This window comes from Platichthys flesus, chromosome 17 (genome assembly GCF_949316205.1).
Source record: "Platichthys flesus chromosome 17, fPlaFle2.1, whole genome shotgun sequence".
Lineage (NCBI taxonomy): Eukaryota > Metazoa > Chordata > Actinopteri > Pleuronectiformes > Pleuronectidae > Platichthys > Platichthys flesus.
The window spans coordinates 9,629,732-9,645,926 of record NC_084961.1 but is presented as its reverse complement, the minus strand read 5'-3'; the positions used below and the strand labels follow the sequence as shown (position 1 = coordinate 9,645,926).

Sequence of the window (16,195 nt, the reverse complement as noted above, 5' to 3'; positions counted from 1 at the left end):
TGTAAAAAATGAATATCCCCACGCATGCACCCACGTTGACCAGCTGCCACACAGATGTCTGGGTAAGCCCCGGTAGTCGAAGTCACAAGTAAACATTACTCAAACCGGAGGGCCAGTCCTTAATCGACTTAATCACCAAACAATAACTGCATTAATGAGTGCAGACTCATGCTCGGCTCTTTCTAATAAGAGGAACGAGGATTGTGGGAGTGTTTGAGCTTAAGTCAAGCATGCAAAGGATTTTTCTGGTGGTATTTTTCTTGGCTGGCCCGTCTGGTCAGATCAAGGCAACCTCGGCCAGATGAGCTGAGCCTTACTGGCTTGGCTGCTCCCGGCCTGGATCTTGTGATTGGGCCACGGCACAAAGTGTTGGCCTCACACTCAAGGAAAAAAACTTGACAGGAGAGGATGTTCAAGGGGTTTGGGTTTTTATTCCTGTCTTTGTGATGTTTCGGGAGTTTATCACAACATCATACACGCTTGTTTTCCCAGGTCCTGACAATACAGTGTTGTTAGAGAATAATGAGACAGCTGGGGAGCTCAGTCAGCAACATAACTGTCCTGTTTTTCAATACTTGAACAAATATTTTACAAATTATCAATTTATAAAATAAAGAGTTGGTTAAAAAAAGCCTGAAAGACCGTTTTGAAGGGTAATAAATTGTCCGCTATAGTATAAAAGAAAGAGTTGCAGAATCTGTTCCAGATTTGAGTTTGTGTTAAATCATGTAAATGTAAATAATAGACCTTGAATGTTTTATCAATTGGCTGATCGGCCAATTTGAGCCTCTCACAGACACAGATATCAGTATCTGCATTAATACTTGCTGTTATGAACACTTTTTACAATTTTAAGAGTAAACACAAGGATGGGCATTTCCTGTTTGCACTTTTATGTAAAACATATTTTCTGAAATGAACATCTACATATTTAGATTCTTTTGCTTTTCTTTATAGTTATTATAGAGTTTATGGTTAAATTTCAAGCATCAGCTACTTTTCTTTGTCATGATGGTTTGATATCAACATCTTTGGACGCAGCCCAACAAAATGCACACGGCTTAAATAAAAGATTAAAAATATTAGTTTCACTCAAAATTACAACTAACCTGCAACTTTACATTATTACATGTCATTTAGCTGATGCTTTTTTCCAAAGCGACTTACAATTAGTACACTCAACATTCATGAGGGGCTATTTAGGGGTTCAGTATCTTGCCAAGGACACTTAGGCATGCAGATGGGATAGAGTGGGATTTGAACCGGCAACCTTCTTGTTACAGAGCACCCGCTCTAACCCCTAGGCCACGCTGAACACCGTGAACTTTAAAACAAACTGAATTCTTTGAATTTCAGGGCTGTTTCTTCCAGAGTCGACTGCAACACATGCATTATACAGTCAAACCCACGCACTTCATTAGTGTGTCTGTGTAACGATTGAGTGTGTATTCACTCTGTCTTTAAATAGCTCCGAGTTGTGTGGTTTGAGGTTGTTTTTGCAGCAGAAGCACGCTGCCCACTCACTCTGTTAAAAGCACTGAGAGTGGTGGGGAGCTACAAAGGAGCTTCAGAGCGCTCATGAATGAGCCACAGAGCGAGGTCTGTGCCCGACTTACTGTAACTTCCTGACTCCTTCCCTGAGTCCCTGCGTGTCGAGCCGGACACTTGACTCATTCATGTTGCAGAGAGCGTCACAGCGATGAACGTGGGGAAAGCTGCTTCCTGTCTACATGACAGCTGGAGTGTGTTGCTCAACGGGAGGTTCTGGCTCCCAACAAGGGACTGTTTGAGGGGTCTCTACAAAGACTAGAACCAGACTAATCACAACAACAACAACCCACAACAGACGATGTCTCAACAGCTCATCCGACCCTCCGTGCTCCCGTCTTCCCTCTGAAGTCTTCCATCAGATAAATAAAGTCTGTGTTAACGAGAGGGAAGCAGATGAAACATTAGAAGAGAAAACAAAGGCAAACAATAGTGTGGCGTGGGAAAGCCATTAAGGAGTGTAAGTAAACGTACGAGTGCGCAGCGGAAACACAAGGGTGATGGGGGGGGGGGGGGTTGTTGGACTGAGTTTGCACTGTACTATATGTAGTACACAATTGCTGATGTGAGTATTTTTAAAGTTCCCCCTGAGTGGCTGTCGACTCCAGCAGCTCAGTGGGCTCTGTGGGACGTGAGTGAATGCTCGGAGTGAGGAGTGCAGTGGGAAAACAACAGAGATGGGAGAGGTGTGCTTCAAGAGAACAGTCACCTCCTAATGCCTGGCCCCTGTGCCCCCCCCTCCGGGTCACTCCTGCCTGTATATCCACCCGTGGTACATAAGCTGTCGATGAGTGCCACAAAACCTGGTTATACAATTGTGCGAGCTTCTCCTTGCACATTCTTGAATTGAACCGTCCGTTCCACATTGATGGTCTTACGGCCTTCGACCTTGCTCAGCTGTCGTGTGTTGTCTCTCGTGGCCTTTAGCCCAGAGGCCGTGTTGGATCCCCCGGCCTGGCCTGGCCTGGCACCACTAAATAAAAGTAACACTGGGGCAAGGCTGGCGCTGTGAGGGGGAGCGTGGCTTTGCCTCGGCGAAACTTTGATGTAAATCCCAGAGGGTCCAAGCAGGGCTCCTCTGTCCATCAACACCTCCTTCCATTGCCTCTGTCCCTGACCTCATTTGGACCGCGGAGCCACGAAGAGGAGAGGCAAGACCAACGGGAGGAGGAGCAGTTACCTCGAGGGAGAGTTGTAGTGGGAGATCCCCAGTACAGGATGTTGCCGTGTTGATGTTCTCCTGCTTTCATTGTGGGGTAGTCAGGATTCACAGGACTCTACTCTTAGATGGAAGTAGATTCCTCTCTCTGTTGTTTACATCTGTGTTGCTCTCAAAGAACGCAGAAATATTACTCACACCTTTGCTGAGACTTGCGGGTGTGGAAAGGTTGGTTTCCACTTTGTCCCTTTCAAAAGCTCAGTCCTCACATTTTCACCACATCAATTAAGTTCAGATATTATAACATATATTATATTGACATTCATGTTTTTTATTTTAAAATACCATAGCCAGCACAGTATCCAAATTTCTGTATTATCTTTTAGAAACAAGTTTTTAATTAGTTGTTCATTATTTCATTATAGAATGAATCAGTGGCGGATCTAGAGTTTTCTTAATTGGGGGCCATAAAGGGGGCCACAATTTACACAGAGGAGCCAATTACAAGTCCAATATCCAAGAATAATTCATGATTCAGAAAGGTTCACATTTAAATCATTCATTGTCCACTGTCATCTCTAAAGCTTTGAACAAAGACACATATCATTGAATATATCTTTTATTAATTGTTTTTATCCACATTGTGTTTTGGGAAAAAGGTTTTAAAAATAAAATTCTTCGAAAAGTTGTTATTATTAGCACTGTTAGTAAGTGACTTTTTTTAAAGACTACTGACATGACAGAGTTATTTCAGGGCCCAATCAGATTTCCCTTGGCACCAGTTCCCCCCCTGGCCCCACCGATGGATTCACCCCTGGAATTAACTGATGTTTAAAAGCATTTGATGCCATGTTCAATATCCATCCAATATTCAATCAGTAATAAACTCAGAATACATTTTTCAAATGCAATGTAGCTGTAGCACAGGCTGGAGGGATTAGGTCCTTTATGAAACAGATTAATTTAGTTTAGTAAATAAAAAAGATGTGTCCTGTAAACTACATTGTAGTTAACTTCTAATGCACAATTTGACTTTATATTTCAATCTGGTTTGTCATGTTAATTGTCTGCATCAACACAGTGGTGTGAAAAGGTTAATTCCTTTTGACTCTGTGTGTCTGACGCGAAGTCAAGAGTTAGGGATTAGGATAATGTAAAGTTATGTCACGGGAGAGGAGCCTGGGAATAACGTCTAGATTCGTGCCTTGTGAGAGACCGCAGCCGCATTCCCACACCTCATTCCACAGACCTACATGTTCCACAGAGACAAGCAGGCACACTGGACAGGAGCGCACATACTTAGCATGAGTACCCCTCCCCGCTCCCCCTCTGATGTTGTTATGGAACACTGCAAAACGTACACAATGCCAAACACATGTCCGAGGCGCACGGTCCCTTTCTCTGTTTGGTGCAGAGCACGCGATGATAAACATTTTATTTGAGACTATCGATCATATCGGATTTTTGTTTAGGTTTCCGTCTCATTCCGTTTACTCGAGCAGACGCCTGAGTGATGTGATTGTGGAAAAAGAGCAAACGCACTGCAGACGCCCAAACTTTCTGATCCAGCCGAGCAGAGGTGTGTCGGTTCGAACGCACATTATGTCACTCTCTTGGCATCTGCTGGTGTAAGCGTTGGTCAGACGAGGCCCTGCAGCATGCAGGACTTTGGGGGACCCCCTAACAATGCATTCCTCAAAGGGCCCCACTGACAGGTGAGCTCTCCGCAGGGCACCATGCGCCATCACCGCAGGATTTGTGCCATGACCACAAACCTGTTGTGTGTCATAGATTTAGAAAAGCTCTGTCCACACGAGGAGGAGGAGGAGGAGGTGGCAGTGGTGGCCATTGTTGCTGTGCACCCCCCCTGCACCTGTCTCTGCTCAAGCCCTGTCCCATATAAACACAAGTGGCGCCAGTAAACTGCTGTCACCGTGACTGCGTAGTAATTGTGCAGAAGTGATCAGTGCATGAGCCACAGTTCCGATCAGAGTCAGCAGCTCCACCAGGGACCTCTCACTCCTTCAGTGCACAGGAGAGAAACCGATCCCCGTCCGGTGCGTCTCACCGTCACTGCGCGCATCCCCCGTGCTCACACTCATCCAGTGCGCCTCCTGCACTCCTCGACTCCCTCTTGCTCCGTGCGTGTCCACTCGTCCGGGGAGCGACGCTTGTTTCGTTCTCCACCCTTATAAGCGCTTTTACCAAATCCCAAAACCCACCGGATGCAGACATCGTGTTTATGTGACCTTTTCACAGCACTTTTCTGGGACTCTTTGGACATCGCGGCACAGATGGGCTTCACCCCTGCGCGCTGCACGCTGCAACCCGCCTGCCGGAGCGGAGGAGCGCCGCTGGAGCGGACACACGCACAACATGAGGAGGGGAGAGCAGGCTGATGACCGCGGCCGTGGGGAGGCTTCAATCCGCCAATTACAACTATAGGACCGGCAGAGAGCAACTTAATGAGGCAGTTGTGGCTGGTTGGAGTTTGTTTGGGATGGCGCAGATCCGCTGCTCGGCCCCTGTGCGCTCTTGCTTTGTGAGTTGCGTGTTTAAAGTGTGTTTTTAAGGTGGTTCACTTGGACTGAGGTTCTTATTTCTGCACAGTGATGGCAGACCAATAGCAGCTCACTTTAAAAGCCTATTTCCCCCGGACTTGGCACGTGTGACGACTCCTCTGCACCCCGTGTATTATCCCCTCTTATCGGACTCCTGACAATGATCGCTGAAGGTCACGTTTCAGCGCCTCTCACTTCTCCAAGTCCTGCGCATCTTTTCTTCTCCGGTTCAGTGATTCGCAGATAACTTTTACCAAACCAGACCGCAGGAGATGACCCCGACTCCTGAGCTGTGATCGGTGGAACCCCTTCTTTAAGTCCCACTCTGACAAACCGGACCATGACTGTCGGGCGAAAACTTTGCCGTGCGCCCCCGATGATCCAGTGAAAAGTCACCAAACCACAGTTTCAAACCGGAGGATGTTGGGAAGCCCGTCGAACAACGGCGGCGTCAGAATGCTGACGCCCACGGCTCCGAGCGACGACCGGCGGGTGGAGTTCGTGGCTCTCACCGCGGTGCACACGGAGCGGAGCGAGCCGTCCACCCCGGAGCGCGGGCACCCGTCCCACCGCACGGGTCTGCTGGGCACCCCGCGGCCGGGCCCGCCGGGACCCCGGGGCCACGCGGCCGCCTCAAACAAGCGCTACAGAAAGTTACAGAACTGCCTGTACAACGTGCTGGAGAGGCCGAGAGGATGGGCGTTCATCTACCACGCGTTCATGTAAGTTCACCATAACTTTAATAAATTTAACCACATGATCCCAAACTCCAAAGTTTCATAAAGTTAAAGCCACGTGCTGCCAGAGGGGCTCCACCTGACTTGTTGTCCATGTGTTGTGATCAGTTTACACCAGCACTCATCTGATGGATTCTCCAATTAACCAGGCAGAGTTGCTTATGCTGCACTTAGCAGGGGCATGTGCCATGCGTCCACACATCATCTCAACACGGGGTGCAGCGTTCAGTTCCCCCTCATTAGATGATCAAATCATCAGGAGGAGCTTGGAGGTTAAATCCAATTCATCCAAATCCACAGGGGATAATTGGCAATTTAAAAAAATCCTCTTAACATGGTTGAAACCTGATGATTGTCACATTTTTTCACAATGAGGATCGCATTGATTGAGTAACTCACATCATACTGGGAAGTAATGTCAGGAGACACTCTTACATATGACCATAAAACTTGATTGGACTTGATGGTTGCAACATTTCAGATGAAAAAGGACTTCAACCCACTCTGAGCCCTGCCTGAGCTTATTAACCCAAACAGGCAAAAACCTCTCCAATTACGCACATGCACGTCAAACTAAAGCACGTGCCTCTCTTCTGGCAGGGTGTTAAACTGTCTGTCCCATGTGCTCCATAATGTATACAACATGTAAACACTGGGAAAGTATGAGCTCACTGGTGCTGCCTGCTTCCCTCGGAGAAGCCAACGGCCCGGGAACAACATGTAAAGCATGCAGTGCTTGTTTAATTAGGATGTGTTAACATGGCCCACAGGTTTACTTTAAATATGTGAAAGAGAATCACAAGAGACATGTATTAAGAAGGTATTAAACATTTATTAAATGTATTTTTTAACATGTCAACACACGTATCATGATCATTTTAGTGGAGGAATCTATAAACTTTTCACAGACACCCTGGCTGCTCCCCAGTTGAAAACTATTGAACTAGGACATAAACTCAAATTGTGTAGTCATTTTGTTTCGTTGAATTTGTACCAGTCTCAGATGTAATTTAACTTTTGGGAAACTATCGTGAAGAAAGCCCGGTGTGAATGCTAGGTGTCCTTCAAAGTGAAAGTTCACTTAGTGTGTGTGTTTACCCTCGACTTGGTGTGTTCCAGTTCCTTCTCAAGTGAAGGCCGGGACAGTTGTGCGCCGGCAGCTGTCTTCCAGCAGTGTCGGCGTCTGGCACGGTGTGGACAGAGCATTATGTGTGGGAGCTCCTTGGACCCGGCCAGCCTTTCTGTGCTGCTGTTTAGACAAGTGCAGCTGTCCCCCTGCCAATGCCATCACCATGTTTATCACGGAGGGAAACCCCACCGCGGGGCCACGACTCGCATGGGTTCTCTTCATACACCTCTGGCACATCAGTGGGTGCAGGTCGGCGAAATCCATAGCCCCTGGTGCTTTCAAGTTCTTTACTGTGTCTGTATCCTCCCTTTTCTTTCCCGTTGAGATTGGAAACATGTCTTTGTAGCAGACGCAGAACAACATGTACTGACCCTACGTGGGGGGTGCTCTCATTTAGAGCCACGGCCTTTTCGTGCAGGTTGTTGGTGACATTTCCCCTGTTATTCCCTGGTGTCAGAGTGGAGGGCAGCTCTGCCAGTGTTGTTGTTCCTCTGACTGAAGCACGGCCGGCGCTTGGAGGTGCCCAGATCATGTTTCAGATGCCACGGCCTCATAGACGGAGCGGGACTGACTTCGGAAGCCAGCTGCTCATGTGATGGTCTGTTTTAATGTCTGTACCTGAGACTTAGAACTTACCGGGCCCGCACTTTGACATGAAATATCTTGGGTGCACATATGTCTTACCCGAGCACATCATTCCCTTGATATGATATTACCCTGAGCTGTGCATTTGTTTTGATTAATTACACGTGAATTGCTCAGCATGCCGGGAGCCGTATCATGTGCGCGGCAAATTCCTTGTACAATGAAGCTCCATTAAGGCGGCGTTGATCTATTGTAATTAAATTCAGCTGTACGCTGCTTTGTAGAGCGCTGTGCTAACTTCCCCAGATCCTTTAATTAGTCCTCAATTGCAACCGCGGAGGCTGGAACAGATGCGCTGCTTCCCTCTCGCAGGTGTGTGTTGTGGTGTGTTTGGGAAAGAGGTGAGGCAGCTCTCCACAATAATGTCTCTCCGTGGGCTACCAGTTAAGTCCCACCACACTTCTCAGCCCTCCTTATTGCTGTCACAGCTGCACAGAAGATGCTGCCTCACACAGACGGATTCCTCTGCTTACACAAAGGTTTTGGGAGATTTAACATCCTGCCCACTAAACAGCTCAGGTTACATTATGATGAACTGTTTCCCATTTCTATATGCAGCTGTCTCCTCTGGATCAAACTCTCTGCTGCTGCCAGTCCAACAGCTCTCCTCTCCTCTTCTCTCCTCTCAAACTCAGCAGGGGTATTAACACCTTCAAAAAGAGACAATAGTTTTTCTCAGAAATACTCACTATTAAAGAAATTCCTTTACTTGCACACATCTTCAGTTTCCTTGGACACACTGCGGGTTCATGTACTCACCCAGGCTCCAGTTCAAATGAAGCGTGGGCCATTTGAAATGTTAAGTGCCTCTTGCCTTGTTCTGGTCCCTTCCGCCATTCACAGTAAAATCCAGAGACCTCTTTGTCACCTTTGAATCTCTTTTCTTTGTTTTAACTGCAGTAAACGCACAATGTCAGCAGGAGGGCTGCTCGGCTTGTCTGAGCTGGTAAAGTCCGCTAAAGTTTCGACAAGCAGCCGCGGCCCAGCAAGAAAGTTTGGGTTGTAAAAAGGTGCATAGTTTAGAAATAGAAGCTTTGAGTTCCTGCAATTATAGATTTTTTATTAATTTAAATAATAGAACTATTTGAAAATAGTCAAGATTTCACGTCCATGTAACACCAGTCTATGCCACCAGTCTCTGATCAGAGAGTACCACACCATGCACACTAACTCCAGCACAGTAGAAACCCAAGAAGTCAAGTCGTGGCTGGATGTTGGCTTCGGCTGTCATTACCGTCAGTGCAGTAATAGTACATGTGGATGTGCAGGAAAAAGAGTCGAGCCTGAGCACTGACCAGCCAGGGTGATTGATTGGTTCTAACGAGGGTGACAATATACCATGCATTTATTATTCATGTCTTATAGAGGTGCAGCAGAGATGAAGGGCCAAATTATACATGGGCGTACCACGCAGCTTGAACAGTATCATCTGTGCTAGAAAGGCAGAGACAATGTCTTTAAAAGTAGTTGTTTAATGAGGAGCTCTGTGATTGAATGAATGAACAGATAAAAAAGGACAAAACAAAGACGACTAAGCTTGGGAAATCAGTTGGACAGTAGTGGCTCAGGAGAAGTGGGCAACGCAAAATGTCCACTTCTCTACGCAGTTTTCGCAGTAGTGATTTGGCGTAGAGGCGTGGTAGGGAGGTCTCACTATTACAAATGCTCAACCAATCGCGAATCAGTCTCAGCTGTCAATCATCCCGTTTTTATAGAATCAAATAACTCATTCTAAAACCAAACCAAACTTTGAGATTAAGTTTATTTGATGTGTTTTTAGTGAAGATTTAGCTTCACCCATGTCCCATCCACTAATATGGAGGAGGCGAGGTTTATGACTGCAGCCTGCAGTATAGGCCCTCCCTTTTTAGGAAGCTTATATATCATCCATCTCTGTCCTTTATTGTCAGTCTAAAAGTCAAGATGGTTTGTTGGCCCATCCATCCATCCATCCATCCATCCATCCATCCATCCATCCATCCATCCATCCATTTGAGTGTAAATTTAACAAATACACTATAGTAACTGAATGCATCAGAGAACACTTTAAGTGCATTCCAATCTGTTGCAGCTCTTAATAATGCATTATTTATGCTATAGTCCAACTGCCCCGGACACTTAATTCTCTCTCTGACCCTTTGCTATGAAACAGGAGCTCCTTCTCATGCCCGGTGAGTCTTTCCCGAAGAAACCCTTCAGTTTTCCCATCGTGCTGGAATCCCTTCACCTTAACCTTTTATGGCACCCCCACCAGTGATGGCGTGTGTTTATGAAAGCTTGGGCCTAAAGCCACATTATTTATAGATGTGGAGGGAGATACCCACAACAGGAGCTGCGGCCTAATGCTCTCCATAACCTCCCCGCTGATGGTTTGCTCAAAGAGGCTGTGGAATATCTGTATGGTTATGGTTAATTGATCTTCACACAACCTTTTTGTGCGGTACACAGAATGCGTCTTGCAAGCTTTTCATTATAGTTGAATTGCCTTTCTGACATTATTAAAGTCATTTCGCTCAGGCAGCTTGTTGATTGAATATGTTCCCTCTGTCCCTCCAACGTGAGCGAGCTAATCTACCGGGGACATTGAAACAGTCTGGTCGGCTTTTCCAGGTTTTCAACCGCGCAACAAGAAATCCACTAAAGTTGCACCCCCCCTCCTCCAGCACCCTCTGACGCATTTGGTGTTGCACAATTTTTTTTATTATTAATGGTGTGAGCCACGTCAGAAAATAGCTCTTTGTTTGGTTGTTTGCTTTTTTTCAGGTAGCACATGAATGGTTTTTTATTGATGACTAACAAACAGAGAGGGGGGGGGGCAAGTGGCACCGTAAAAATGGTGACGGGAGAGAAAGCCACTCGGCACTTTGTGTGGGGCTTTAACCGGCTCTGGGCTGCAGATTGGCGGCTTGTTGTTCATTTACCGCTGCTGTTTTTTTTTTATCTGTTCACCTCAGCAGGTTGTGTAAATTCTGCTCCATTAAGAATCCTTTATGGCCCAAATGCCTCAGCTCTTCATTCTGTCTCTCTCTCCTCCATCAGTCCCTCCTTCTCTTTCCTCCTGAGTGGAAATATCATCTCATTTGCTGTATTACCCTTTCTAATTGACTTCCCCTTTCTCGCCGCCTCTATATCTCTCCTCCTTTCTTTCATTTAAACCTCATTGGCTTTTCATGCAAATCAAAGAGTATGCGTGACCTGCTATAGCTTACACAAATAAGCTATAGCAGTATATATCCATGTATATATTCATGGATATAGACATGAATATATAGATAATAAGGAGAAATAGTCAAAAATGCATGAGAAGTTTAAGAAGTTGCGACGACATTATTACTCACTAACTTATCTCGATATCGACACTTTTTATGATATCTTAATTTATCATAAAAAGTGTCGATATCGGCTGGCATAAAATTAGTTTGGCCATATTGCCCAGTACTAGTAAAACCATTAAGTATAATCTCAAAGGTGAAGGAGTAAGTTTGATAAATATGTATTATTTAAATTTGTTATTCCCTAATGAAAAGTGTCTATATTTCAATTTATTTAACTAAATTACAGTGATTACACCATCTGCACATCCCTCTAGGTTATCCAGATGTGTGTTTTATACCCTTCAGACATTGTACACCTGCCCTGTGTGTGCCACAGTTTTCATTTCACATTCTCAAGCAACCGCTCTAACGTCCTGGCCTGTCCCCCAGGACAAACAGAAGAGGGAGGGAGCATGATTTCGGTTGCTAATAATGATAATATAATACTGATATGGATTCCTGTAGAAAAGTTCTATTTTTGCCCCTGTCCTCTACTACGTCACCAGCTCAGGAGCAGGTAGGGATCTTGTGTCTTGCTCAAGGACACTCAAGAAGCAGGGTAAATGTCTCTTGACTTGGATGTAAAGGTAGTTTCTTCTAAGCCTACAGGGAGAGAAAGTATGGGAGGAAACATTAGCGGCAAACAGTGTATACAGAGCCAGTAGATTCAAATGTAGGAAACATCTCTGTTTTGCAAGTGTTGCCCCTCAAAGAAATGAAGGGTTTGCGACAGGAAGAAGGATTTGTGTACACGTGCGGATGGAAAGGTACGAAGAGGAGAGTTGGAGAAAGAGAAAGAGAAAGAGAGAGGGGGGAGAGTTGAGGTTTGTCGGCGTATTCATTTCTCCTTTCAGGGCAAAATGTGTCTCCCCGGGGAAGGGGACTGATCTGTCCCGGGATGGCTGACCAGGAATCAGGTTTCTCCCTCAGTATCCAGCTCTGGTCATTGTGCTTACTTTCACTCAGGAATAGGTCATAACACATACACACACATACCCGCACGCACACAGTGGTCTCTTATCCTCATGCAGATAGGTGATCGGGGGGGGTGTTGACACTCTTAAATCGGCAGTCATCTGTGCTTATGTAATGTTATTGATGCTAAAGCGGTCCAGGAATACTGTGACATTTGGCTCGGAGGGTCCAAGGGAAATGCCAGGAGTTTATTTTGACAAGTCAAGACCCTCTAAACACTTCAGACCTGCTTTCACCGTCCAGAGACAGCTCCCCCTCTACTGTGTATTTTATGATTACACCTCTGTATCTGCAAAATATGATATTGGCGATTTTTGCAGTGCTGGCAAATCTTCTCAAGTAGACATAATACAGGAGCTGTAAATACTGACAAAGTGTCCCCTGTCTTCGCAGAGGACTACATTGTTGTCCAGTCTACAATGCTATTCATGTAACCAGCCTCCTAACCATTTTAAAGCAAAAAACTACTATTGAAAACTACTATTTACGGTGATAAAGATGCACTTATGTGGATTGAACAGTCCCAGTTAGGTCAAGGTTTAGGTAAAGATTTATTTAAACAATTAGGATTTGGATTCAAAATAGATACTACTTCAATATTAGAGGACCTTTAGTGTCATGTTTACACTAACAAAAAAGGTTGTGACGCAGTCATGTTTAAAGTAAAAAACAGGGACCCCCAGTTTTAAACAGGAGGCTGACCTGACTTCCTGTGTCAAATACTGTATTGATCCATCCACCCACTCCAGCCCTCCTCCTAATGGGGACTTCCTTTTTGCTCCCATCTTAAGTACCACAGCCACTGAAAGATGCCTAACAATGAAGGTAACTTTGGGGTTGTACTAAGCTGCTTGGAGCGACAACCAATGAGGGGGAATATCAAATGTTGTTGACACTGTGTTACACTTTCACTTCAACAATTTTACTGTTGCAAACTCGCACCCACAAGCATCAGAGAAAGAGAAATTGTCCGATGAGATTTCACTGCACTTGTTCAGTCCTGATTTATGTTTATTGATCAGCCTTCCTTTGTCTCACTGAAAAATATCACCCAGCACCTTTCCACTCGGCTGATCTGGAAACTTTCTCGTGGAAGTCGGTGCTAACACGACTTAGGTTCTCACTCTCTGCTGTTTTAAATCAATGTTGCACCGGACTGTCAAAACCCTGCACCCCTGTCCGATAAGTCAAACAGGAAGATCAGGACCTTGGCGACAATTGACGGCCCTGTTGGTGAAAGTCTGACTTTTAAAACTGTAAATGTAATGTGTCACAAGCCATAGGAAACCTACTCTGTGCTCTCATCTTCTCTGAATGTTGCACAGTTGCTGCACGACTGAGCCGCCAAATCCTGTTTGAGTACAAAATCAGAGAACTGAGCGACGCCTGGGCTCGTGTACAGAATCCATTCCCAGCAGCTCAGCATGTGAGTTTCTTTGCTATGGTCCATGGTCAGGTTCTCAATGAGCTTCGATCATTGAGAACCACCTTTCTTTGACAAAAGAAGATTCAGGACTTGGTGGGATCGAGGTGTTCAGTGTGAGTGAAGTGTCGAAGAGTGCTCATAGGCAGGGTCAGTGTGTCGCCAGCGTCTGCGGAGACCATAACGCAGACAGAAAAAAATAAATCAATAGCTTTAGCTTTGCCATTATCTCTCAGCAGCCCACTCAAAGCCTGACCCTAATGGGCGGCTGCGACTACACATGCCGATGATCAGCAGATACCGAATAATGTGGAAACTAACCCTGTAGTTAACCGCCGAGAAGCAGTTAGCATGGGAAAGCCAGTCCTTCTTATCTAATTCGCTACGTGACAGTGACTCTGGGATTTAAAGATAAGTGAAAGGTGAAAGGTTTAGCTACTGGTGCATAACTCAGATTGAAATCTAAATATAACAGGAAATGCTGGGAATGACTTTTCATGGGTCACATGGCAAATATCCTTCATCTTGACATTTATATTGTTTTATGTTTTCACGTCAATATCCATCGTGATATTATACATTTCCTGGAAAATCTTCAGAAACTGTCCAATAACAGTTTCTGCATAAATTAAGTCAGAAAACCAGGCAAAGCTCTATCATGTAGTTTAAAAAGATTATATAAAATCCATTAAAACAGTCATTTTTATCAATTTGAATATTAATCTAAAATGATCCGATGTTAAACTAATCTTGATAGGCATGTAAAAGTTGAATGAATATTGAACTTAATTCGGAGTGAGTGAAGACAGATCATATCCCTGCAGAGGTGGGCCGGTCTCATTGATGTGTGTAGTTCCAGCCCCAACAGCTTGTGTATATCACTGTGTCTCTCTCTCTGCTCATTTTTCTGGTATTAGATTTTTTTCTCTGTCCACGTGTTTGTAATTTGAAGCCCATCAGGCACATGAGCTCTGTGGATATAAGTTTTCAGGATGAGGAGGCTGCATGACTGTGCAGGCGAACCCGACAACCTACCATCACTAAAACACCCTCAGGTTTTCCAGTGAACCCTTGTCAAGTGCTGCTTAACATCTTCCTTTCAGTGTAGAGCGACCTCTGTTCCTTCTTTCTCTCTCTCTCTCTCCAATGGTCCACCTCTGCTCAGTCTCTGTCTCTTAGCCCACGTTAGGCCCCTGTGTCTCTCTGCTGTTGTCCCTGCCTGGCTGCGGCCTCATGCACAGCCCAGCTTAAGTGTTGTTAAGATAATTTTAATTTATAACGGCCGTCACTATAAACATGTGAGGAAGCAGTGCCATGGAGACGGCGCTCAAACAAAATCACAATGTGGGACAGTATTTATAAGGTCTGCAGAAAGCGCTTTGCAGTGTGTGTATACACTGTGGTCGTGTGTGCGTTCGCCCTTTGCTTACGTGGCTGCGTGTGCATGCGGTCAGAGAAGGTCTTGATTGGCGTGTGCACACTTGCAAAATGGGTGTGCATTCATGCATGTGCCGGTTTATAGAGATTGTATATGTGTACGGTGTGGTGTGTGTGTGTGTGTGTGTGTGTGTGTGTGTAAATGTGTGGCCAATGGCACTGTGGGCAGAGCATAAACAATAATCAAATGTTAATGACGGACCCATAATTGCTCAGGCGGCCTGCTACTCTCATGAGATTGTTTTTTCATGCATTCTTCCCTCCCCTACTCTAAAATGTCTTATATTTGCGCAATTGCTTCCGTTGATGGAAGTGTCATTTCCTCTATTCCCGTGTGACACTGGCTTTTTAAATTCCTGCTGGTTGTGACCGGCCTCTCAGCTCTGGTATCTCTATTTCCATAAGAACTTTGTGCCTTCTCGTTCTCTTATCTGCATCACTTTGTCAGTTTTTCTACCCTTTTCACCACCGTTTTTTTCTCTCCACTTAAATGCCTCCTCATTTTCATTTTTCTTGCTGCTATCTATCCTGGACGGACGCTCCGTAAAGAGGTTCTTGTATATTTGTATTTTTGGGGCCTTTCGCCTTTATTGATAGGACAGACAGCGTGAAATGGGGAGAGAGATCGGGGAAGACATGTAGCATAAGGTCCGGGTTGGAACTGAACCTGCGGCAGTTGCAGGAGGACTCGTCCTTGCATATGCGGGGGGGGGGGGCTGGCTGCTAGCTGATCCGGTAGTGACCCGCATGCGACGGCTACAACCCCCCCCCCCCCCCGGGAGAGAGCGTTCTTTCCAATTATTTTGTATTGTTTCTTCCAAATCCTCTAAATGAACTGAATTTATTTACAAAATAAAGTTCTAGCCTGTGAATCTGTCATAGTGCTTAAGAACATTCCATTACACTGATGACGCAGCCAGTTTTGCTCAAGGACACTTCAGCACACTTTGAAGCAGAACCCTCTGTTCACTACACAGCCTCTCTACCTCCTGAGCTGCTGCTCCGGCCTCACATCCCACTAATTCACACCTCGTTTTCCACATCACAGGTTGAACACGATCAAGTGTTATTGATGGTGAGAACACTTAGGCCGATGTCGAAACATGTTTTGCTGTAGAACGCACAGAAATGTATCATGACGTGATGGACGGTGCTATGTAAAAGTGGGAAATACAAACAAACAAAACAAAACATAAAGCTGTCACATTAAACTGTCCTCACTTTTGTATGTTATGATGTCACGCAGGAGTCCTGCCTGACTCGTATG

General features: G+C 45.4%; 1 protein-coding gene across 1 annotated transcript in view; it reads left to right on the top strand.

The window, feature by feature from the left end:
• Positions 1–5,640: 5,640 nt before the first annotated feature.
• LOC133972936 (potassium voltage-gated channel subfamily KQT member 4) overlaps positions 5,641–16,195 on the top strand; it is a 41,677-nt gene continuing 31,122 nt past the window's right edge. Inside the window, exon 1 of the mRNA XM_062410562.1 lies at positions 5,641–5,990. Within this exon, the coding sequence (XP_062266546.1) occupies positions 5,689–5,990 (302 nt within the window). The 5' untranslated portion in view covers positions 5,641–5,688. The remainder of the gene's footprint in view (positions 5,991–16,195) is intronic.